Source organism: Crocuta crocuta, unplaced genomic scaffold, assembly GCF_008692635.1.
Source record: "Crocuta crocuta isolate KB4526 unplaced genomic scaffold, BGI_CrCroc_1.0 scaffold45, whole genome shotgun sequence".
Lineage (NCBI taxonomy): Eukaryota > Metazoa > Chordata > Mammalia > Carnivora > Hyaenidae > Crocuta > Crocuta crocuta.
In genome coordinates, this window is record NW_027530544.1 from 1,365,546 (window position 1) to 1,392,238 (window position 26,693).

Here is a 26,693-nt window from a genome sequence, read left to right on the forward strand (position 1 = left end):
TTGTAAAAATTCCAGCAATTTATATTAATCAGAAGTATCAAATTTTTCAAAGACAGCCTTTGAACTCACGACCCTGAAATCAAGACCTGAGCGGAGATAGAGTCAGATGCTTAATGGACTGAGCCACCCTGGCACCCCAAAGGCAGCGTTATTTTAGACTTCCTACCACTTTCACAGTGATACTTTCATAGTGGCCCTATATCCACAACTACCAGGCTACACCAGGCCAGCTTCCCTGGAGCGCCACACCAAACTCACAAGGGCAGCAGGGGTTATTTTAAATTTCTGAGGGAAACACAGAGATAGCCCACATCCATCAGACACTTTGTGAGCCTCTAGTTCAAGACAGCTCCCGATTTCATCATTAGATCCTACTGCATTCTTTTGGATGACATCACATCGCTGCAGTTAGGTTTCCTGCAACTGCTGCGATAAAAAGCAAGTGCTGCACAAAAACCAGGACCAGGAAATGAGGGTGTCAATCTGATCGTAAGAGTTGATCCCAAGATTTGAGAAGTCATGCAGTGCCCATCAGGTGCACGCATCTCATCAGTAAGCAATTGTGGTTATTTGAGAATGAAATAAAAATACATTTTTTCAATATCTAGGTATTATTATTTTTTTTTTTTTTACAAATAGTTTATTGTCAAATTAGTTTCCACGTAACACCCAGTGCTCATCCCCACAAGTGCCCTCCTCCATGCCCATCCCCCCTCCCCCCCACATCCATCAGTCCTCAGTTTTTGTCAGCATTCAAGAGTCTCTCATGGTTTGCCTCTCTCCCTTTCCCCCACCATTTCCGCCCTTCTTCTCCCCCTTGTTCCTCCGTCAAGTTCCTCCTAATCCTCCTATACGTGCAAACATATGATATTTGTCCTTCTCTGCCTGACTTATTTCGCTCAGCATAACACCCTCAAGGTCCATCCATGTTGCTACACATGGCCAGATTTCATTGTTTCTCATTGCCATGTAGTATTCCATGGTATAGATAAACCACATCTTCTTGATCCATTTATCTGTTGATGGACACTTAGGCTCTTTCCATGTTTTAGCTATTGTGGAGAGTGCTGCTATGAACATTGGGGTACATGTGCTCCTATGCATCAGCATTTCTGTATCCCTTGGGTAAATTCCTAGCAGTGCTATTGCTGGGTCATAGGGGAGTTCTATTGTTAGTTTCCTGAGGAACCTCCACACTGTTTTCCAGAGGGGCTGTACCAGTTTACATTCCCACCAACAGTGTAGGAGGGTGCCCGTTTCTCCACATCCTCGCCAGCATCTAGAGTTCTCTGATTTGCTCATTTTAGCCACTCTGACTGGCGTGAGGTGGTATCTCAGTGTGGTTTTGATTTGTATTTCCCTGATGAGGAGGGATGCTGAGCATCGTTCTAGTTATTATTTTTTAAATAGCCACCAAACTGTTAGGAGATATATATGTGTGTGTGTGTGTGTGTGTGTGTGTGTGTGTGTGTGTATGTATTTATTTATTTATTTATTAAATTGTTTGGACCTAATTGTTTAATTAACAGAATTGTTAGCTATTTCTTTTGGCCTTGGGGTACCATGAAAAAGTTATTAAGGCACTAACGGTGCTGCAAAGGAAGGTTTGGAAATTTCTATTCTGTACCATCCTGCCACGTATCCTTCTCTGATTCTTATTGCTTTGCCTACAAAGCCCAGTTGTCCAGAGTAATAAGTTTTGGATACTGTGCACTATTTGTATACTAACATTCCTACATTAGAGTTTTGAGCAATTGTGGCAAGTATTCTAGGCCAGAATTTTTTATTTTATTTTATTTTATTGTATAATTTCATAATTTAGCAGTTGCACAACATTCTGGTAGAATAGTTTTAGTTTACAACTCCTCTTACAACATTACACTCAGATTTTTGTATGCATCTGTTAGATTTTATAAGAACAAAGTTGTGAGTACATAATGAACACATTTTTCCATTGAATTACGTGTTGAATATTCATTATAAGATATTATATTCATTAAATTTTATGTGTTTTCTATTTAACTTGATGAATCAATAGTTTTATCTCTGGGTAGTAGCAGTAAGAATGAGTTTCCTTTTTTACCTTCTTTTTTGTCTAGATTTGTAATGAGCATGTTTTACTTTTATAATCAGAAAAAAAGTATGTATTTGAAAATATACATCTTTTTAAATCTTCAGGGAAAATTGATATGTTTTTCAAATCTGTCCTTGAAAACAATTGTGTTGGACAGAAAGGAAAGCAGAATTCTAAATTAAATCAAAGCCAGAATTGGAAAGGTTGAGTTTGTGTGGCCATCTTAACCACGGAATTTATAAATTCTACTGCTATTTTCAATTGCAAGTCAGCTTTTGAATGTCACTTAGAAACTTCTAAAAGAAAGAAAGCCTCTGAAAGTTGCATCTTTAGGTTAAAAAGACCCAAAAACTAGATTTTTCACATTCCTTTTCTGAGTGATCATAGCGGGATTTTTTTTTCTCTTTCCTGATACCATTTAATAGTTACTTGAGCATGTGTCTTATCTCCCCTACCAATCAGCAAATCTGGAGCATAGACACGTGCCTTATAAATTCTGACCCCCCAACTCTCAACCAACTATCTAGCTTAGGCCCTGACCAATGAATGAGTGAGTGAATGAATGAAGTGCATATTACCTCCATTTTGGGTTTTTTTTTTTAATTAATTTATTTATTTTGAGAGAGAGAGTGCGAGGGAGGGGCAGAGAGAAAGGGAGAGAGAGAATCCATACTGTCACTTTGGAGCAGGTCTCCATCTCACAGGATCATGACGTGAGCCAAAATCAAGAGTTGGACACTTAACCTACTGAGCCACCCAGGCTCCCAATCTGTGTTTTGAATCTCAGTAGATATGACTTATTGCAAGTAATAGCAACTGTGGCCACTCTTTGTTATTCAGCACTAGCTGTAGAAAGGCAAAAGGGCACATTTTAATGGAACAAAGGAGAATTTGAATAAATCTGTCACAGATACTCTCACTGCCTTTGTAAAAATCTGACCTAATTTCTTTTAAGTAAAAGAGGTTTCATGAAAGGGAACTCACTACAAAATCTAATTATAGACAAATCTAGACCTTTAGACTGATGTTTAAAGCCAGTAATGGCAAATTCATATTTCTTTTTTACCAGAGTCATTCTTTTTTCATGAGGAAAATATCTAGTCTTTTTCCCATTTCTGGTAAATTTAGTATTCCTCTTGTTACTTTTAAATAACAGAGGAATCTACATGAAAAGTGTGAAAATAAATGCATTAATTAAATTATTGACTTAACAAATTAAAAGCTAGTTAATTTTGTTCAAGCCATGTTTCAAAGCACTGCTACTGCTAAAAACCTTCTGTTGCAATATTTTGTGGCCTGCTGATCTTGATATTGTTGCCATCTCTATAGAAGAAAAAGTGGATCATTCCATTCTGTCTAAAGGTACACTGTTGTTTTTTTCTTAAATGTTCATTTATTTATTTTGAGAGAGAGAGAGAGAACACAAGGAGAACAAGGGGCAGATAAGAAAAGGAGAGAGAGAATCCCAAGCAGGCTCCACACTATCAGCGCAGAGCCTGGCGTGGGACTCAATCTCAGGACCCTGGGATCGTGATCTGAACCAAAATCAAGAGTTGGTGGCTTAACTGACTGAGCCACCCAGGTGCCCCATAAAAGTGCACTATTTCAATACGTGTCCTTGCTTGTATATATCCCCTTAGAGGCTATCAGCAGTATGCTTTTATTTCCTTAAGGAGACTCAGTGTTTGTAATTGTATTATATGTTTATTCATTGAAGTATCTTCAGTAAGGCAAATAAATAAACTCATGACTAGATAAAGTGAGTTTCAAAATCTTGAAGCTTATTCTGTATACAAAGTTATGAAATTGCATTTCACCTTATCTGAAAAGTAGATACCTAGCCCTGTTTGCCACAACTCACACAGTCATTTTTCACTGAACAGATAAATGCTTTGAAAACAGCATTTTGAAAAATGCTAGCACTTTGGGGTTGAGTTTGCTGAAACAATATAATTTGAGTTTTAGCAGAAGTGGGCTTGGGATGTTCTTTATCTAATTCAAGTTACTGGAAGGCCTCAGAAGTCAGAAATAGATAGTGAGTGCAGAGTAAGGGGGAAAGATAAGCTAGACACGAGTCCCTTGGGAATAATAGGTGACTACAAGCTGATATCAAGTGGTATTTGAAGAAAAAAAATATACTTGGTTGTATTGAAAGGCATGTGACACGTATAGGCTAGAGAATGAGCCTCTTAATATATTTTCATGTATCTTGCCTTTATTAAGATAATTATGTCCCATTTTAACAGCATGCAAAGAAATAAAAACATACATTTACCCCAAAATGGAAGGGAAATGAGAAAATTCAGAAAGTGATGATGAACATGATTAAAAATATGAGCACTTTTAGGGAAATTAGGGATTTTAAGGAAAGAAAGGTAAGTGACTTTATTCTTTCCAACTTTATGAACTAGAAGTGACTATTACTCATATTTATGACTGTCTGATCAAGAAGGAAAAAATGGAAGGTAGATTAAAAAGAAGAGAATGGATTTGTGAAAAACTGTAAATGTAAGAGTCATGAAATGCTGATAGGGCCTATTGAGCAAGATCATATAATGTTTATCCATGGAGATTTTCGAGAAGAGAAATTAGTCTGTAAACAGACTGTTTCTGGAAGATAGATGACTTAACCAGTTGATCAGTGTTCCATGATGCAACTGTCTGTTGCCTTCTGTAAAACCATAAGTAGTTCTTTGGGAACTTAAAGTTACTGATCAACCTGTACCTATGATATCTGATAGTATAACCAGTCTCTACTCTGGGCCCACTATTTCAAAGGCTTATTAGTTGTGCTTCATTTCCATGAGAGAAATACTTTGCCTTCCAGCCATGAGGGACTCTAAACATAACTTTCAGCCTTGATAGGACTGACCTATGCCAACAAAGAGGTTAAACAAGGGACACAAAATATAACATAAAGAAAATCATTGCCATTAACGAATATTGCAGCGAAATCTACCCTACATCTTTTGAAACCATGGTTTCAGGTCCTGCATATTTTAATCAGTGACAAATCATGAAGGCTGTAGCAGTCATTTTTAGGAAGAAAATCTGAGGCTGAACAGAGAGGCACAGCTCAAGTATTTAGAAATGTTATATCAGTGTGTGTGTACATACATATGTATGTATCCTGTATATTCAGCACACCTAAAACCTATGAAAAAACTATAGTTAACAACATATTGTGTATACTGTTTCTCTCTACACATATGTCTTTATTTCCTGAAGGAGTATTTTCAAATGCAATATCAAGGTTAATTTAGATTGTGGAAATGTTTTTAATAAAAGTCTAATCTAATAATTCCCAGGTAACTTTCCTAACTTTATCATAAAACACAATTCAGTCAGCATGCATAATAATAAAATATATCCAATAAAGTATATTAATATTATAAACCAACTCTTTAGGGAAATTTCTTGATTCTAATTCTTAAAACTTTTCACCATAAAAATTTTTTGTGTTATTTTATAATCTTTCTTATTTCTCATTTATAATACTTCTTAACAAAACTGTAAATAAATTCTCTATTATGCATATCTACTGAGAAGCACCTATAAAATTTTTTTTAATATCTTAGTTAAGCTCTCTACCTAAATTTATCTGTTATTGACCTACTTAAATGAACCTCAGTTATCATCTGCTATAACTTATTATTCAATAAGAGAGTTTCTTCCATTTCAGTCCAGAGATGTGCCTGTCTCATTGCAACCAGAATACCACCTGGATGAGAAAGCCATTCCCTGACCCATTGTTTATCAGCTCTGGGTCCTGGGAAGTTCTTCCTCCTAGGGAGAGAACTGATTTGGACCAACACAGCCCACAGGACAGGTTAGCTCCCTCCCTCTTCCACTGACACCCTCAAAATGTTAACCTGTCCTGTCTGGCCTTAGCCTTAATCTAAACATCCACCAGTTCTCATAAGTTGCCCTCATTAGACATGGATTCCCAGCACTGACCGGCACAGTCTCTTCTAAACCTGTCCTACTTGTCAGGGTTTTCCTTAAAACCTACCACTAATAGATCCTAGCACACTTTTCCTACTCTACTCAGCACCTGATAGTGGGGGCCATTGCTTCTCATGGTTAGACGTAGCTTTTTTTTTTTTTTTTTGGAAAAAAGAATGAAGTATAATTATTTTCTTAACACTGTGCATATAAATGGCTATCAAGCCAGTAGGTGTTGATCATTTTCCTTTAGATTAGGAGTCATTTGAGGACAGTGTGTGTCCTATTTACTGTTCCAGAGTAGCAGCTTATAAAAAATGGTGCCTGATAAATGGTTTTGAAATAAAGTTTATGTTTTCCCTATTATATACCTAAACAATAATTTTTGAACCCATTTTACATTTATTATGATTAAGGTTCATTTCTTCTTTGTAACTTTTTGGATTTTTTATTTTGTCACCTGTCTTATGTGCAATCACTTCCAGCTTTTAGCGCTGAGCACAGATTGGGGAAACATGTGTTTTGCATTAATATAGTTGAATAAAAGAATACCAAGTCTTGATTGGTTTTTTGTTTGTTTGTTTTTTCCAGTCTGACACAGTGACTTCATGCTAGATTCTGCACACCTTAATTATATTGTTTTTAGCAAAGCTAATTTCCATTGTTTCTAAATCAGTCATTTGACACCCAGAACTTTGGTCACTTCATCTGTAAAATACTCTCTACCTGTTTCAAACAGTTGATAAGGTGATGAAATATAATATGTTTGAAAGCAGTTTTTAAAATGTTTTAAAATTATTTAAATCCAAGATTGAAAATTGTTTTATTTATTGTTGACATCTGGAGAATCGTATTAAATGTTTAAATAGTTCTTATCTGAAATTTTGTGATTTGTTTTATAACACCTAAGGTTTGCGTGTTTGGGTTACTAAAAATGTATTTTATGTAGTTTTATGTCCCTAAGGTTATTAACTAATTTGGTTTGCCATTGGGAGCAGGAGTGGGGAGGTAGTAGTTTCAGGATTATGATCCAATTCATGTTCTTGAAATACATCCATTGTAACTGTATTCTGTGCTGCACAGGGCTTTGTTTTTTGCAGTTTGAATTGTGGGCTTGTGAAATTTTATTAACTTCTCTGAAAAAACTCTGCATCAGCATTGTGTTTGTTCTGCCAAATTACCTTGACTCTTTAATTGAAAGGTTTTAGTATCAGCACTATAGAAAGTCATAGAAATATTTAACAGTTATGTAGTTTGAGCCCTCTCTGATGAGCAGGAAATTATCTTGTCTGCCTGACTTTTCATAGGTGACATTCACCCATTGGATCTGCCAAACCAGTGTATAAAGATACTGTATCAGACTCTAAACTGAAAACTCAAATGGAAGTCAAATTCAAATCAGCTTCTACTTTGTGCATGTCCCAGAGCACTGGGGAGTATATGAAATCAGTCCTGACATAGCTACTTTTCTCCACTCTGATTATGATGATGTTAATTTACCCCTTTCCTATGTAAACTATTTTGATTCCTTATGCAGTAACAAGTCATTTCAGCATGTCCATCCAGTATAAAACAACCTCTTTGTCATCATTTTTATATAATAGAAGAAGCAAACCCCAAGAGTGAGAATTAAATGAAAATATTTGCTTTTTCTTTAAATTTTTTAATGTTTATTTTATTTTTGAGAGGGAGAGAGAGCATGAACAGGGGAGGGACAGAGAGAGAGGGAGACACAGAATCTGAAGCAGGTTCTAGGCTCCAAGCTGTCAGCACAGAGCCCAACTCAGGGCTCTAACCCATGAGCTGTGAGATCATGACCTGAGCTGAAGTCGGACGCTTAACCAACTGAGCCATCCAGGCGCCCTGAAAACTTGCTTTTTGATTACTGGCCTCTGAAGTTATATCATCTATCTCAGCCCATTTATCTTACGTGTAATAGGAATTCTTATAAAATGAAGTAGGAATACTTGTGTCAAGGATTCTGCAAAAGGGTAGAGTTATGTGGCTCCCAGGTATAGATATTAGGTGTAGAGGTCTTACCACCCAGTGATAGCCATTTCTGAATCAGTGAGCTAAGAGACTTGCATGTGGGGGAGTTGGATCAGCTGCTATTTTATTAGTTGACAATGCAATTCTTTTCATTGTTTTTAAATAGTTAAGATATGTACAAAGTAAATAATTCAAATTCAGGGGCACCTGGGTGGCTTAGTTGGTTAAGCGTCCGACTTTCACTTAGGTCATGATCTCGCGGTTCGTGGGTTTGAGCCCCGCGTCGGGCTCTGTGCTGACTGCCAGCTTGGAGCCTGGAGCCTGTTTCAGTCTGTGACACCCTCTCTCTCTGGCCCTCCCCTGCTCACGCTGTCTCTCTCTCTCTCCTAGAAATAAATAAAACATTAAAAAAAAAATTTAAGAAAAAAAATAATTCAAATTCAAATAATAGGAAAAAGGTATACAATGAAAAATGTCTACCCTCCTGTGACCTCCAGTTTTTCTCTTTAGTGGCAACCGTGAAGTTTCTTGGGTATTTTCCCAGAGAATTCTGTCAGTTTACAAACAGCAGTGTGTGTGTGTGTGTGTGTGTGTGTGTGTCCATTTTAAAAAGATAACAGTTTTCTGCACCTTTTTCACTTACATACCATAGATATCATTAATATCAGTATAGACAGTAACTTCCATTTTTAATAGTTGCATAATACATCTTTGGATGTTTGATAAATTTTTAACCAACGAAACTCCTATTGGTGGACATTTAGCTTGTTTTAATAATTTCATACTACAAACAATATTATAATGAGTGTTCTCTATATTCTTCTACCTGCATAGCTGTAGGATAAATACCTAGAAGTGGAATTGCTGGGTCAAAGAGTAAGTACATTGTTTATTTTGATAGGCATTTTTAAATTATCATCAGAAGATGAACTATTTATAGTTCTATCAACAGTGTTTAATTACAGTAGAAATTTTATCTTTCCAGTGATAAAGATTTCCTCTTCCCTTCCCAGAATTCAGATACCTAGGAAACAAAATCAGAAGATTCTTAATGAACATAAAATTAAACCAAAGGAGTTGCATGATCTTGAAGAGTTTTCAGACAGGGTTCCCTGCTTCACCAGGCTCTACTTCTCTTGAGAAATCCTGCGTGTGTGTGTGTGTGTGTGTGTGTGTGTATCTTTTTTTCTTTTGTACCATACTTGATAAAACTCAATAAAACCAAGCCTCTCTTTTCAAGACTTCATACTGATAGTCCTCTTTTTGTATATCCTTATCATTACATTAGCGTTCTTTCTTTTACAACATGCAATTGTTCTATTATATACAAATTGTGAGTAATTTTTTATTTTGATTTGCCTGATTCCAAACTACATGTAAGGGTATATTTCAGACGTGAAAATGTCAAAAGGATTATTTCCAGATGTGTTTCCTAAAAACAGCTGATTCTATTACTGGTTTGTGAATCTTTAGAAGTAGCACTTCCTGGTTCTTAAGAGTTTGATTCTTCCTGTCATTTATTTCAATATTCTCTTATTTTGAACTCCTAGACTCATCTGTGTTTGGGTCAATGGCCATCTCTGCTCTGATTACCACTGACTGACTGTTAAATTATTATAGAGTGTTCTATAGATAGAATGTGCTATAAAATCTACCAGTGACATTCCATCCTGACATTTCCTAATGTGCCACTAATGAGTCACATGGAAAGGAGAATGTGTTGATTAGTTTCCATGATATGTGCCTAGCAAATATATAGTAAGCATGAGGGATTTTGTTTTTAAGAATCTTGAAAGTTACTTCATATTTTAAGTGGTATTTATTAACTATCAGATAAATGCTTCCATTTAATTCTGTGAATAATTTGGTCACTGCTTTAGCCAGTAGTATGTTCTTTTGTTCTCTCCATTCATATGTGTCTCCAATCAAAGAAAATCAGTATAATAATCATCAGCTATTTGTGTTATTAGAATAACTAAGTATTTTATAATCCTGAAAGCCTAGTGTAGTTAGAGGAGGAAATGGAAGTTGAGGTTCCTATACAGAAATTTTTTTTCCATGGCATCTGGATGGCTCAGTTGGTTAAGTGTCGACTCTTGATTTTAGTTCAAGTCACGATCTCGTAGGTTGTGGGATCGAGCCCCACGTCAGGCTCTGTGCTGACAGCATGGAGCCTGCTTGGGCTCTCTCCTTCTCTCTCTGCCCCTCCCTGCTTGCATATTCCCTGTCTCAAAATAAATAAATAAATAAATATTTTTAGAAAAGAATTTTTTTCCTTAACAAATATTTTTATTTAAAATATTTTCCCAGAAAACATAAAATGTTTTCCCAGGAGTTCCCCTCTACTTGCTAGATGGGATGCTGCCCAGTTATGAATAATTTAATAAAGCCAATTAGGTCTTCAGAATTCTTTTAAAAAAAAGAATTCTTAAAAATAAAAAGTATTTTCCTGATAACCTTAGGCTTAGAATAAATTCTACTCATTATTATCTATGGGTATGATATGCTTATTAGTCCAAAAAGATGTGTTTTAAGTTTCTATAAGATATCGTTTTCCCCCATTGGTTCTTTTTTCAACTTCATATTTAAAATAATGAAGGTTTTTCGCTATGAAATAATTATTTGGAGTGGGGTGTGTTTCACTAGACATTCTTCTAGGAATAAGAATAATGGTTTTATTCAAAGATTTCACCACAGAATAGGGTTAATGGGCTTTTTATTGCTAAGCTGGGATCCTAACCACTATTTATTATACATTTCTGGGTGAAATTTTTTTTCTATTTCCAAAAAAAATTACATAGTTTTAGTATTTTTCTCTAAATTTTTATTTGAATTCTAGTTAACCTATAGAAAGTTTTGTATTTTTTAAAAAACTGTTGACATAAAACTCATTCCAAAATTGAAGACTGGTTATACTTTTAGCATTTTTCCAGGAGTTACATACTAAATATTTTTATTTAGTACTTGATGGTTACTATCCAGTCCTTTTAAATATATAATTTTTAGTAACAATGTTTCTTACATTTATTCTTAGATTTTTAAGTTCTCTTTAAAATTATAGGATGAGTTTAGATTTCAAATTAAGTTGCTGTATTTTACTTACACCTCTGTCTGCCAGAGGTGTGACTGAAGGAGAAGAACTTGTTTAATTATACATTATAGTGGTGAAATCATTTCTATGCTTTGAAATAATCCAAACCAAAACGATAAAGCAAATACTGATGGTCATCTGGCAACAAAACCTTCTCGTATCTACTCCGCAGAACCTGAGCAAAGGGCTGACAGATACCTGATGCTTTGTCAAGCTTTATCAACTACCATTGAAAAGATATGAAATTCCAGAGTTGATACTTCTGAAAGAGAATACCCAGCAGATCTATCCGATATGACTCACTGCTGCTACCCTGAAACTAAAATGTTTGTGTTTTTATTGTAGTGACATTATACGCCTCCTGCATTCTCCTGGGAGTGTTCTTGAATAGCAGTATACCTATATTTTTTGAGCTTTTTGTGGAGACTGTCTACCCAGTTCCAGAAGGAATTACTTGTGGAGTCGTCACCTTTTTAAGTAATATGTTCATGGGAGTACTTTTATTTTTCCTCACATTTTATCACACAGGTAAGAAAATTGACTTTTTATTGATGACCTAATGGTGCTGCAAGAGAGATTTGTGGCCCTGGTGTATAGGGAATTTATATGGAGAATTCTCACCAAAGCAAATTACTTTGACAAAGCTTTCAGGTCCCTGAAAAAAAAAAAAAGTTCTCCATTTTGTTTTTCTTGAAATGCATCCTAGCCTGATGTAATGCACCCTCGCTCCCTAGAGTTTCTAGTTTAATGAACCTGGACCGGGGCCCTAGATTTGTATTTTTAAAAACCCTCCACGTGATTCTAATACACGGGTTCTTGTTGAGAATGACTGGTATACTGCTTTTTAAAAGATATTAGAATCTACTGTCTTAACATAAGGTACAAATTAACGTCAGGGGTAGATTTGTGGTGTCAAGCCTTAGAGACAAATGAGAGGTGACCCAAAGAGTGGGTGGAACGTATGGAACAGCACTGTCCAGTGGGACTTTTTAGGAGGCTGGCAGTGCTCCTTGTAGCGTCCAGTACAGTACCACTAGCCACACGCAGCTAGTGAGAGAAAGGGATTGGACTTTCTACCATTTTATTTTAATTAATGTAAGCTTAAATTTAAATAGCTGCATGTGGCTAGTGGCTAGTGAATTGGTCAGCACAGGTATAGAGTGAAGAGAAGGTTGAAGTGAGAACCCAGGGGGCACACCTTTAAAGCAATAGAGGAAGGGACAGGGTCCTGAACTTGGGTTTTCAGACAGAGGAGTTAGGAGAGGAAGCAGCGCGCACAGGCACAGAAACAGAGATGTTCCCCCAGGGAGACTGTTGAGGGAGCTCCTTGATAGCACCAGCTTCTGCTCAGAAGCCGGTTCATCTGTCAAGAGCTGGTGCGAAAGTAGTGGAGAATGGGCTTAAGGAGAGAATGGAACATTAAAATAACCTTGGAGGGTTGGGAAGAGATGGCCCAGGGACAGCTGAAAAGATTGCAGGGCTTGCTGAAGGCAGGCTCTTCGAAGGTTGGGATCCATGGGTTTGTAGTGACTCCGTTTTGCATAGCTGTTTGCTTTTCTCCGATATTCTTTCTTCTCCAGTCCAAAATCTGTCTTACTGTTTTGGAAAATTTGAGCATAATTATCTAGTATTCTTTCTTGTGTGTTAAGGATTTATACTTGTGATTCTTGAATGTGAAGTTTTTATTAACTTCTACTAGGCTTATATCCTATTTTATTTCCTCTTCATAAGCAATCTCTTATTACTATCTTTTTTTCCCTTGTTGCTTTTCTCATAATTGCTCATCAAATACCAGTAAATTTGGATAATTTGTACATGAAAGAATCTAATTTGTAAGATTCAAATGTAAAGCATGCTCTAAAGTGTGACAATCCAAGAGGCCTAATATTTTATAGGAAACTTTCCGACAGGCTTATAATTGAAATAATAGCCACCTTGACTGGAAAATACATTTTTGAAACTTTCAAAGTTTCTGATGAAACAATCTGGCCTGGGTTTTGGACAACTTTTAGCATAGCATTTTCATCTAACAGCAAAAAGCATCCAAATGGCATGTTAATTTCTTAATATACATAATTAACAACAGACTAGATTATTTCCATCCATCAGTAATGGAGGTGAAGTAGGTTTTAACTTGTGTAAACTTGATGTGAGGTCAGTTTCTCATACGAAGGAGAGAGAGATTAATGAAGCCAGACCACTGTTGACAGTCCTCTTGAAAACATGTGTTTCCATTAGGGAAAATGCCATGAGGAGGTGTTGGAATAAGGTCTTTGCTTCCAATATGTTTTCTCAACAGAACAAACAATTCCAAATAGAATAAACAATTATTACACATCAGCTTTAATCCACTTCAGTATGTCACAGTTGAAATTAAGAGGCTTAATACCTCTCTTTTTGCATGGTAAAGTATGAGAGATGGCTCTGTTGCCCCTTCAGGTGATAGAAACAATTTTCCAGCTCACGGACACAGCTCTGCTAAGTGGTCCCTGCAGCTTGGTAAAGCATGTTTTTTTCTGCCTCTGGAAATAGTTTCATCCTCCCAGTATATAAAAACGACAACACTAGAAGCCCAATAATGTTGTCCTCCAAGAAACCTCTTGCATGTAGGCCTGTAAAACATAACACATATTTGTTAATGAGTTTAAGGTAGAGACTGCCCCCACACTGACTATCGCAGAGCCCCGTATACTCCCGACCATCTTACTTGGCCAGTAGAGTCTGTGTCACTCTGCTAGTCCAGCGGCAGCTTTCACCTTGTTCAGCAGAGACTAGAGTCTGGTGCAAGTGTCCTAGAACTGACATCAGTCCATGTTCACCCCCCATTTTGCAGATTCCTAGTGACCAGGTATGAGCAGATATTTTTGTTTCTCTGGCATTGATAGCAGAAGAAACACTTAGCAACGTTTCTGCTAATTCCTGTGTCACTGATGGCAGTCAAGGCTTTATCTAGGTGGGGAAAAAAAGTTTCCCTCTTTTTGCTTGATTTCTGATCACATGTTTGTATACATATCTGTGTGGATGTTAAAGGTTTCTGCTTAGTCTCCATGATTATTATGAAAAAATGAAACTTTAATAATTAATTTTAATCCAGCAAGATGATCTTCAGGAAAAAAAAAAACAAAAAAAACTCAGTACATTTTGACATTTTAGAGAGTTAATGAGAAGGTATATGTGAAAGAGCCTAGGCCAGGACATTCCTGGCATTCACCAAATATTTGTTTTGTTTCCTTCTAGATAATTTGCTGCTTGCTGGTAGGAATTTAAATATCTAGGATTCTATTTTTTTTTTTTTTTAGTTTACTTATTTTGAGAGAGAAAGACAGAGTGAACCTGTGGGGGGACAGAGAGCCGGGGAGAGACTGAGTCATTCAGGTGCCCCTAGGCTTCTATTTTAAAGACATGCCTGGGTGGCTCAGTCGGTTAAGTGTGCAACTCTTGGTTTTGGCTTAGGTCGTGATCTCATGGTTTGTGAATTTCGGTCCCGTGTCAGGCTCTGTGCTGACAGCACACTGCTTGAGATTCTCTGTCTCCCTCTGTCTCTCTGCCCCTCCCCGCCCCCTCTCTCTTCCTTTCTCAAAATAAACATTAAAAAAGATGCTTATACATGTTTATTTTTAGTGCGTGTAATAAATGCATACAAAGATGCCCACATCTCTCTAAGGCTAAGGTTACTAGAACCATGAAGACCTTGGTGAGGCTCTTTCACGTACAACTAGTTGATCTCGCCTCAAAAGTCCTGTAGCAGGAGTTTGCGTGCCTCAAAACAGGTTCGAGGATACATACATTACAAATCTGAAAATTTTGCAAAGTTATTTCCTAAAAACAACTTTTAGTTCTATAGCCTAGTACCCTAAACATTTCTTAGGATAAATGGAATTCCCTTCCATTACATCCAGCATTCAAGTGCCATTATTCAGTCATATTAAAACTTGAAAACCCACCCAGAAGTTAGTTATATGTCAGGATTCAAGTCTGTCAGTTATGTGATTGGAAGGCCTGGATTTTAATCATCATGAAGATCTCTGGTTTCATAGGTCACTCCTTGAAGAAGTACTAAACTTCCTGACTAGTGTTTTATTTCCCCCACTACGTGCTACTTAGTGGGTGACTCTGTCAGATATAATTTTTTAGGTCTGTACAGACTAGCCCCAGAATGACCACATTAGAATGGCTTGCCAAACAGGAAAGCCTCCACTGGTGATTTGCTTGCAGATCGTGACCATTGCCATCACTGATGATGGTTGTCATACCAGCTTCTATGCCAGTGACACTGGCTTCTTTGGATCCCTGGGCCACAGTCTCCCACGCCCTCTTTTTTATCCTATTCTGGGTACCTGGAACAATGTCAGAAGTTTGTCTTGGGGTTTTCAAGGTCACTTAAAAAAAAAAAAGAAAAAAACAAAAAAGCCAAAAACTGTTACTTGCTCCCCAATATAAGCAAAATTATAAAACTTCCTATGTTTGCTTTGAGAATCTCAGTGAGTTATTTCAGTCAGTACAGTGAAGCTTTATTCTAATAACTTTACATTTGACCAAATTAGTTTGAGGCTGCTGTTATGTTCTTTATATGCTTTGAAATATATTCTCATGTTCTACTTTATAGTTTGTAGCTTGTTCTGAAATTTGTATTGTTTGCTATCTTTTTGTTCTAGAAGCTGTGCAGCAGGTTTTGGTAAATAAACGAAATACCTCAGGCCTTTCATTTTTTAAGTAGGTGACCTCATGAATCTGAGGCTGCATTGTGGCTCAAAAGATTCAGGTAGTTACCAGAACAAGTTCACCAGATGTGGACTAGTGAGGAGTAATTTTATACATAGGGAGTAATTATACAATGTTATGGTCAGATCTGTTGGATACTTAGTGTGGAGTGAAGAGAGCAGGGCATTACACCATGAAATTGTGATGTCAGCTGGCTCACTCATGAGGAGTGAGAATGGAGACAATTTTGTTGAGTCATCATAATTCTGACTAAGTCCCCAAAGAAAGTAGAAGGTTGGTTCTGGAGGGTGGTATCTGGGACCAGACAAGTACTCGAAGGTGGTAGAAAACAAAAGCATAGCATCATTAAAGGGAAAGATGAGGTGAAAAGTAGAAGAGTGCTTCTAGAAGAAAACAGTAAGAGGATGAACAAAATCCTAACTAGATCAGTCCCAGAAGAGCATCACCATTTGGTGCAGAGCCCACTTCACCAAGTAGAACACAGCATAGCGCCACTGTAAAACTGGCAGGGAGTACTCAGGATGTAGTATATATAATAAATGACAGAGAACCAGCAGAAATAGAGAGGCAAATTGTGTAGAATGGATTAATATTATCTCTAGTGAAAGACCAAAAGAAGGAATATTAAAGAACTGTGCTCCTTTTAAAAAGGTGTCAAGTGTAGGAAAGTTTCAGTGAATTAGGACTCTGTCGGTTCAGTTACGTCTTATGACACCAGGCTCAGAAAGGACAGCAGATGACTTTGCTACTGGAAGTTCATGTTAAACTTTCAAGCAAGGCTTTTCCTGCTTATTAGAGCACCTAAGCTGTGGTTTACGTGAATGGTTTTCAGCGGGAAAATGGATGATGCATATATTTTGGCTTTCTGAAATGGCAAATAATTTCAAAGAATACTTGTAGTTAGTTGAGCCAAGTGAACTTAATTAAAAGGTGGACTTGACTATTCAGAGGGAGGCACAGTAGTAAAAACAAACCATAACACTAAACAGCAATTATGAGGCATTTTTATAGATTTCATCTCAAATCAGGGAGAAGGAAAAATTTTACAACTCTGATGAAATAAAAGGTCTGCTTTAGCAATATTCGATAAATTTCTAGATTTGAGGTGAGCAAGGACAAGTCGGTTGTGGCTACATGTGTGTTACTCTAGCTCCCCATAAAATACAATCTCTTAAGATTGGAAAATGCCATTGTTGTAGACTACTTTGTCAAGTACCATACTTTTTTTTAGCTCTTGCTTAAAATTTGACCTTAAAGTTAGAATGTTCACTTTTAATATAAACATTATGCTGTTCTATTTTACTGCTTTTTCTCTCGTTTTACTCTTTTTAAATTTTTTTTACTGCTTCTTTTTGCCTGTTAAAATTATCACCAGAAATCCAGAAGCTACATGGTTAATATAAAAGCTGAAAATGCTGGTGTGTCATTTCAGGTGATATCAGAATAAAGACAAGATTCCAGGGGTCACAGCCTTCCTGGGTGTTTAGATTATACTCAATCCAAGTAAAGCACAGATACAGCTTTGCATAGAAATACCATTGAAATGTATGTCTTTGTTGTATGCTATAGAATAGCATGTCTGACTTTTAAAATGTAAAAATTGAGAGGTAGGGAGCCTGCTTTTGTAAGCATATTACAGAAAAAGGGTATTTCAGCACCTTTTCTTACCACTTGGTTTTATGATTTCCATTCCTGAGCATAAATTGCTCTTTTAGCCATATGAATTATGGATTGAACTAAAGCAGCAGTGTAGAAATCTTTAGGATGATTTTTGAAGATTAAGGCAGTATTAGTAGTCTGTAGAAGTACAAAAGGAAAATATAAACCTATACCAATGCCCAAGGGAAAAAAATATACCAGGGAGCTTTTTCCCCTTTATTTGTTGTTGTTGTTGTTGTTGTTGTTGTTGTCTTCATTGAAATTGCTAAATAGATAGATATTAAACTAGGGACGTTATCCCCACCACCACCAACCCAACCTCTTCATGCCAGGGGGCTGCTGACTTGTGCTCCCAGAGCTTCAGGACTGCCTGCCAAGGAGGGTTGGGTAGAAGGGAGCTGAACAGATGCACAGGTCAAGGGCCACAGGAGCCGAAGGAGGCAGCCACAGGCAGCCACAGAGAGCTGGTGTGTCTTGTAGCACGAGGCTGGGATTGGCCTGTGGGCAGGCCCTGAATTCATGAGCGAGCAGTTTTGAAGAAGCATGTTCTCAGTACCATTAAATCAAGTAACAGCAGAATTGCCTGTTTAGAGGATTCCTATAGGTGTTCAGATAAATTGGTATCATACATATCATTTATGCTGGTAGGGGGGAAAAAACAGAAAGAAATAAACCAAAATATTCACAGTAGTTCTTCTGAGGGTAGAATTAGGATTAATTTGTTTTATTTTTTTCATATATTTTCTAACCTGTCTTACAATCACTACAACTTGCTGAGAACTTGATATTTCTGTCCAAGAAAATCTAAAAATGTTATCTCAAAATTCAGGTCATTTTCTTGTCTTTCTTACCCATCAGATATTTCTCAACAGAGAGAGAGTGATAGTGATAGAGGGTATTAAAAAACAGCCACCGAACATTTAAAGGGGATTGATTTTTTTTTTTTTCTTTGAAGGAATAGATTTTTTCTTTTTTTGCCACCAAGGTCAAGGTGAGTTAAACTGACGAAAAGTTACTAATAATATTGATTTAAAATGTCCCACATGAAAGCGATATAATACATCACATGTATCACCTAGACTCCAGATCGCCACTGTTCATTGAACACTGGTTTCCAGGCCTTCCATGATGCATTCAGTATAAGTGCTTTGGAATAATGTACAACGATTGCTCCCGGCATACAGGTGCTGTTCTGCCGGTGATGTGTGAATGCTCACAACTGCGTGTTTTTGTCTTACAGAGTTGTCTTGGTTCAACTGGTGCCTTCCCGGGTCGTGTTTGCTCAGTCTCCTCCTCATTCTGTGCTTCAGGGAATCTTATGACAGACTCTATCTTGATGTGGTTGTCTCAGTGTAATAGCACAGACTTGAACGAGTGTGAAAGGGACTGAAAATCATACGGCATACTGCACATTTGCTCAGAGTTGCACACCTTGACAGGAAAAAAAAGGAGAAGAGAGAAACTTCACTCAGAGGTTTTGTCAGGTTACAGATGATCACATTCATTTCATGACTACTAGGTAACAATAACGTGGGACTTGAGTGATAATAGGGGACGTAAAGACTCTAAATGGCATACCCGTGCCTGGTTCTGGGGTTGGAAGTGTGGAGATCCTACACATAAAGCACTACCTAAATAATGCCCTCTATGTTCTGTGCCAGTGCTAAACTACTGATTGATTAGTTGTAATTATGGGAAGAAATAAAGGGTATCTATCACATACCTTACTGAAGTCACATATCAGAATAGGAAGAAATGCCACTAACTTCTAAAGAAGTTTAAGCCCTATATCAGACTTTAGTTATAAAATAGCCAACAGTTATATCGATGATAAAATTTAGCCATGTGTACACTACGTTTTTTCTAATAAAGCCATTTCTTATGTGACTCCTTATTTTTAATTAGGTCGGAAACCTTTGGCCATCTTTATTATGGTGAACAGGTGCTTCCCAGTGACTTCAGAGCACATACTTTGTGTCTCGATATCAACTTATCCTTGTTTCTGTGAAATACAATTTCATCTACTAGGCTCTTAAATAATTATATTAAAGGTGACTAAATGTTTAATATAGTCGCATTAAGTATTGTATGAAAAATGTAATTCCGTTCTGATTTAGCACTTTGTTAAAAGTGAAATGACAAATCCCATGGAACGTTCTGTGTCTTCAGCCTATATATATGCATATGTACATGGTGACGTGGGATATAAAGTCCAGCACCAGCTATTAGTTACTAGGGTTGCGTTTTATTAAATGGCCCATGTTTGAAAATAACAATTTATAACATTGAAACCTTCAGATCTGTTGAGTTATTTCTGAATTGCATTCTTGTATTTCAATTCAGGTTGTGAAATATTCAGTTCTCTATGGAGTCCATACATTTAAGAGGACGATATTTTGCTGGTACCTATTTTCTTTGTATGGATGATAGCTTTAAAAAAAAAATGACAGTTACTCACTGGACAGCTCTCAGACATGTATTTCACCGTGACATAAAATATGCTTCGGTGGGATTATGCTATTGCCACTGTTCACACTTACATAATTCCCCTTACCCAAGAAAACCAAATGTTTTCCCAGAAAGACAAGAATAGTACTTTCTTTGCCTTCATTATTCTCAGCTTCCTTCAACCCCCTCTTTTTTTCCTCACCTGAAATTTACATCTTCATTGTCAGCTGAATTTGTGTTTTATTTGTCTTCTTCTGGACAGAGCACAAGCCAGCTTCTTCCATTAGCTATGGGAGTAAAATGTGGTTAAAGAGAGCTAGTTGGCACTCCTTTCTGCTCCTCTCTACACATGTGTACACACTGTCATATGCGGTCCCAAATGCCCCTCCTCTCCCCTCTTTGTATTAGCTCACCTCCATCTCAGAGGGTGATCTAAGCCTTCTAAGATCCTAAACTGTGTTCCTTGAAAAGTAAGAAAATCCTCCCCTTCAGCATCTGTCTTCAGTCACCTTTAAATCAGCCCCTTTATAGCCATCCTGCTAACTTAGCATCAAGAACTGAAAAAACTAAGGACCTTGCTATAGAGAAGAAGATGAAGGCTGGGCTTAGTTCCAATTAACCCTGTCATTCTTAAATAAAAATAAAGCAGATTTCTTGAAGATGATTGAAAGCCAGCCACTAAAGATATGAGTAGTCTGTGAGCCAGGGCTAAAATAAGCACCACCCCTTCCTGTGTAGACAGAAGACAGAACAGAGAGGGAAGAATTATGAAGTATTTAGTTGTAGTCAGAACTATTGTCTTTGAGGACCGCTGTATGAAATTTTGCTGTAATGAGACATGATACAGAACACTTTAATTAAATTCTACTTCTAATACAAAGTAAAGAAAAACACTTTAAAATATTACCTAAATGACTATTTAGTTGTATGACCAGAAATTCCTACATTGTACCAGACACCAGCCATTGTTCTTAGCATACATGAGATGAGATGGGTCCTTCCAGCTTGTTTATATCTGGCAAATGCTTGTTCTGTTTCCGAACTGCAATGTTTTAAGTGATCAAAATTTCATATACCAAACCTGATAGAACCAAAGGGCTTTGGAGGTGGGGAGAGAATTACACAGTATTTCTTGAATGTTCCAAGTCATGTTTATTTTTATTTTTATTTTTTTTACTTTTTGTGATTATTTCTAGCATGCATCAAAATAGAACAGCTGTTGTCTCTGTACTTTCTAAACAAATACTACGGAGTCTTAATGAAATTTTATAATGAAAGAACTCTTTTTTAAAAATTTTTTAATGTTTATTTCTTTTGAGACAGAGCATGAGCAGGGAAGAGGCAGAGAGAGGGAGACACAGAATGTGAAGCAGGCTCCAGGCTCTGAGCTAGCTGTCAGCACAGAGCCCAATGCAGGGCTCGAACCCATGAACCGTGAGATCGTGACCTGAGCTGAAGTCGGATGCTTAACCGACTGAGCTACTCAGGCACCCCCAGCGAAAGAAGTCTTAACCTTGCACTAAGCCAACCCCTCATTTTAGAATTTATAGAAACCATCCCAGAGAGGTTAAGGGTCTTGCCGAAGGTCACAATCCTAGATAGTGACAAAAGTAAATCAACCAAAACCCACACCATCTGACCCTCAAACCAGTGTTTTTCCCCATCTCACAAAACTTCAGCTTAATTTGGACTTCTGGGGGTGTTCATGAGCATCCCTCTATGTTCATACACAGCAGGACTTAAGAACAAATCATCATTATGGAGTGTGGAAAGTACAGGGGTCCAATTGAGGTGACTTTTTAAAGTAAGATCATTCTGTTTTCTTCACCCCGTTGGTGCTCTAACGTCTCTAAGTCTTAGCTTGTATAGGGACATGATATAAAAAGATTCTGATGAATAATTCAATCCTCATAAACCAAGTCAACAGCATTAATTGGTAAGGACATTTTATAGTTAAATTCCCTGTGGCTTATCAATGAATACTTCACAGTTTATGGGAAGAAACATTTTTTAATATGGCCCATGGTCGAGGTATAGGAGCAAGATAATTACACACACAAATGCACTTCACTGGAGGATGGAGCTAATAAAATAACGAGGGAATCAAATACAAGGATAATTTTGTATATTTAAGCATATATGGCTTAAGGGCCAAGCTTTATCATAGATCATATATTTATGCTTAATTATTGAGAATGTTTACAGCTTGTTTTTATGCAGCCCTTCTAATGAGGGATTCAAGCTAAGAGATTTTAAATTGAAGAGATTAAATTCCCATCTACTTTAAATTGGGTTTTTTACTATTATTTTTACTAAAATATAGGCATTCATCTTGCTGCTTGCATAAGTAGAAGCTGCATTTTAAACTCAAGATCAAATACAAATGCACAGTAAATTTATTTTAAATTAATGTTAAAAATTTTTTTAAATCACATTAATTCCACACTTGTGCCTGAAATAATAAGTGCAGGAATTACTGTGATTATACCATCTGATATAATAAGTGCAAAAGCTGTGATATGAAGAAAGTGCCATATTAAAAAAGAAACATACAGAAAACTATGAGGAAATTTGACTAGACCTTTTTATAGATAGAGGAACAATAGAAATCCACTTTAATTTGGAATTATACTGAAAGGGACAAACTAAAGTTTATTTCCATACCATCTCCAGTCTGTTAGGAAAATAGAAGCGATACTCCAGGGGCAGGTGGTGCTGGGCCACTGGAGAAGAACAAAAGCTGACGGGGAGATTTTGGGGTGCTCTTTTAACAGCATCCACTGGATACTTTGTGCTCAATGGAGGTAGTGCTCAGTTAGCAGACCCCTTGGCAACCCTAAGCACGCATGTCCTTTCAGGTGTCTGAGACTCTCCTAGGTCTCCGCTTCCTCATTCCGACCTCCTGGCTCAGGCTTCACCCTGAGCCCCACCCTAAGCTCTGAGGCAAAAGCCTGGTCTCATTCTTGAATGCCTCTAAGGCCACGCACCTAGGCTTCCCTCTCCTGAGCAGGACACTAGCATGAGTAATCCGGAAAGATTTATCATTTCTTCCCACGGCAAGTCTGATAAGTTAGAATATTCACTGAAATGGGAATGACAAAGGTCTCTAACATGCTTTTCTAGTTATTATTTGTCGCATTTTAGATTAGGGACTGATTAATCTGCCTTCTGTAGTCTTTCTGTTGCTCCTTGGAACCTGGAAAGCCTCTATTATAATAGCTTTCCATCTCAGCCCACACTCAGAAAGTGAGAACAAAAGGTCACCCCACCCTAGCTGTTCTTTCATCCAACAAGGGAGAATTACCTTTAAAAAAAATACTAAAACTAAAACAAAACAACCCCCAAAAAAAGCCAACTAAAAAAATGAAAGCATGGAATTCATTTCAGCCACTCGATAAAATGAGGGAAACAATAGACCATTTTAGCTCTAACCCCATACCGCAGTGCTCTCAGAGTTCCCTCCCTCCTGGCTCTTCTAGTCTGCAAGGGAGGCTTCTACAATTTTTTTTTTTAAATGTTTTATTTATTTCTGAGAGAGAGGGATAGAGAGACAGCGTGAGCAGGGGAGGGTCAGAGAGAGAGGGAGACACAGAATCTGAAACAGGCTCCAGGCTCTGAGCTGGCTGTCAGCACAGAGCCCGATGCGGGGCTCGAATCCACGAACCACGAGATCATGACCTGAGCCGAAGTCTGACGCTTAACCGACTGAGCCACCCAGGCACCCCTAGGCTTCTACAGTCTTGACCAGAGTGGCAAGAATGACTTGGAGACACTTTTAATTTACCTAAATGATAAAAAGTGAAATGTCTGCTTAGTTCAACTTAATTTAGATTTTTTTCTAATTTAGATTGATTTCTTCCCATTAACCCAGATGGATCATGGAATCAAGGAGATGATCGAATCCAATTACCTCATTTTACAAATTAACAGAGAACCTTTCAGGTTCAATGCCACAGGCAAGTTTTAGCTTGTAAACTGAGTCTTAGACCAGCATTCTTTCCATAAGTGATCAATGCAGTAACCAGCAACAAATTTTTTGAGTAAACTTTCTTCCATTTCTTTCCAATTTTTGAAAATTAAACAAGAAATGCATGAATGTTTATCCATTATCAAATACCCAGTACAGAAATAGAGAGCAAAGTCTACCTCCATACAAACATGTGCTGACTATCCATTCCCCTTTTCCAAAGTATTCTTTATGAATCCTTTCAGAAATTTTTCTATGCATTGGCATACACATGTATAGAAACTTAGAGGGGATTTAAAATCAAGTCATCTAGGGAACTATTTCATAGATCATGTTGGCTTTAACAGTCTTGGGCAGAAGCAGGAGTTTCTGAGATCCTTATTGCTCTTCCAGATGAGTCTCTATCAAATGTAGGAGAGGTTAGTAAAGACATTTCACAAACCTGGTTGTGTACTGTCAAACTCTATAACATCCTAAAGCTTAATGATGAACTCCAACATGCAATATCCTGGTTTTCTTATTGGAAATAGAGTTTCTGTTTTTATGTCACCAACTAAAGCCCATGTACTGTGAAAAAAGAAAGTGAATGACCCACACCCAAAACCCAAATAGATTTTCTTGACAGGGCTTCCTCGTCTCAGCAGAGGCACACAGTACCATAGAAGGCAGAGTCAAGACAATAAACTATGTGATTCCATTTTTTTAAACAGCGGCTAATCAAGATTCCGGTAACCCTTCCTATTTTCCTGACCACCTTCCTCAGCTACCCTATCTATCAAGCTGGCCACCCATAAAACTGATGAATTATACCAGGACAAGAGCATAGGTTGGTTTGGTCACCTCTTCCTTTCCTGCCCATCTTCCCATCCAGCTTTCCCGTTTCTGGTTGTGTCTTCTTACGTATTCCTGACTATTCTTGAAAGCAAGCTGTGTTGAAACCCAGATATTTTGAGTGGCCAGCATTAGAAAGGCGAGCTGGCCAGTTTTTTCATGAACTAGACTGGAGAGACCCAAGAGCCCCCATGTTCCAGGCCTGGTATCTTCAGCCGTTTGACCTGGAGCAAGTCACTTCATTTCTCATTCATCACATCTCTGAAATGAAGGAGTGAAGAAGGATATTCCCTCAGGTCTCTTCCAGTTCACAAACTCAGGTCCATTCTTACTTAAGTAGTAGGAAATGACTAAGCATTTCAAACTGCAGAGCTTTCCAGCACCTTCATGTTTCCATGTGTGCGGTCACCCTCCTGTGAACACATGGACGAGTCCACTGCACACACATTCACAAGAAGAAATGGCTGTTTCATTGTCTGTGGTAGGAGATAAGCTACAGGTGCTGTTTATTTCCCCCAAAGGACTTTGTATATGAATTGCAGTGTTTATTAAATTTATCAAAACCAATAAGAGAAAAATCTGCCATTTGATGTCAAGATAGCATTCTGGGAGCCAGGTCAGAGTACTGCATTTGCTCCCTGGAATCAGGCCAAGCCAGGAACCCATCTCTCGGCTTGCTTCGATTCATCATGAGTCAGTAATGGGTTTGCACCTGTAGAAATCAAACTGTCAGATCAGATGCAAAAGCCCATCCTCAAACTTAGATTTTGAGAGTCATGACACCAAAAGAATTGTAAGTTGCTTTCCAACCATGTCATCTCTGTGTGGCCACATTCTGTCAGTAGAGCTGTGCAGATATTTTACTGAATGAGAGCAGAGGCTTAGCATGCCGAGCTCTGACCTGTGAGCAAGCGTTAGTAAATAAGGCTTCACTGAGATTCCAATGAGAGCACAACAGCTGTCAGAGAGAGAAATGAACCAAAAAAAAGATGAGGCTGGGAGTCCGGAGGCCTGGGTCTCAGCCTGTGTCTCCAGGGCAGCTGCTGAGCATCCTTGGGGCCTTGGCCAAATCACCTGTTCTCTGTGAACTTCAGCTTCCACACCTCTAAATTAAGAGGGTTAGAGTAGATGTTTCTTTCAGCTGAAAAGTTGTCTACACCTATTGGTCACACACCACAGAAAGTAGAAAACAACATGAGAGCAATACCTATCCACCGGTACTTCCAATTATACATTATCGTCTCAAATAAATGAGGAATTGTTATAAGAGTGATGTGTTATAGCTGTCAGGCAATGAGAGAAACTCTCAGGCCGTCAACATACCTGTTCATTCCTTCATTCATCCTTTTATTCATTCTGTATACCGAGTAATTACACGTGTGCCGTGCGTGCCTGTGAAAGATAATCAGAAAAACAAAAGATGTTTCTACCCTTCAGGACCTTTTAGATATAGTTTTAAAAACAAAAACAAATGCTCTCCTTAGCTAGCAATTAAAAGAAATCATGACAGTTTCCCAAATCCTTAATTATGCCAGCAGGAACCTAAATATCTTTCTTATGCCATCATTAACCGCAACTGATTTCAAGGAAAGGATATTTTGTCCCTTTGAAATTTTCATCGTAGACAGGGCCTGTATCTATGTGGGAGCACAGAATCAATTCTGGCATGAGGACCCCCAAACCTTACCATCATTACAGGGCTGGGGAAGGTTACTAGTCCTTCTGGAAGCTGGGAAGTTTGTCAGCACCTGCACCTTCCTCCAAAGACAAATTGAACAACTGTGCACACACTAAGATACACCTGTTCACAAGTCCTTGTGAGTCTCTTTGAATTTTAACAAAGAACAAAGACTAAACACCAAAAGGAAGGATTTGTAATAATAGAGCTTGGGATTTTGGCCTGTCGGGTAGATAAAGGGCTATTCTGGAGACTGGAGATTTTGAGTGAACCCAAGCACACTTGATGC

At 37.7% G+C, this 26,693-nt stretch overlaps 1 protein-coding gene across 1 annotated transcript in view; it reads left to right on the forward strand.

The window, feature by feature from the left end:
* Positions 1–19,777, forward strand: part of SLC49A4 (solute carrier family 49 member 4) — a 75,295-nt gene extending 55,518 nt beyond the window's left edge. The window contains exons 8-9 of the mRNA XM_077767612.1: positions 11,445–11,627; positions 18,721–19,777. Coding sequence (XP_077623738.1) covers positions 11,445–11,627; positions 18,721–18,836 — 299 coding nt within the window. The 3' untranslated portion in view covers positions 18,837–19,777. The remainder of the gene's footprint in view (positions 1–11,444; positions 11,628–18,720) is intronic.
* The last annotated feature ends 6,916 nt before the right edge of the window (positions 19,778–26,693 follow it).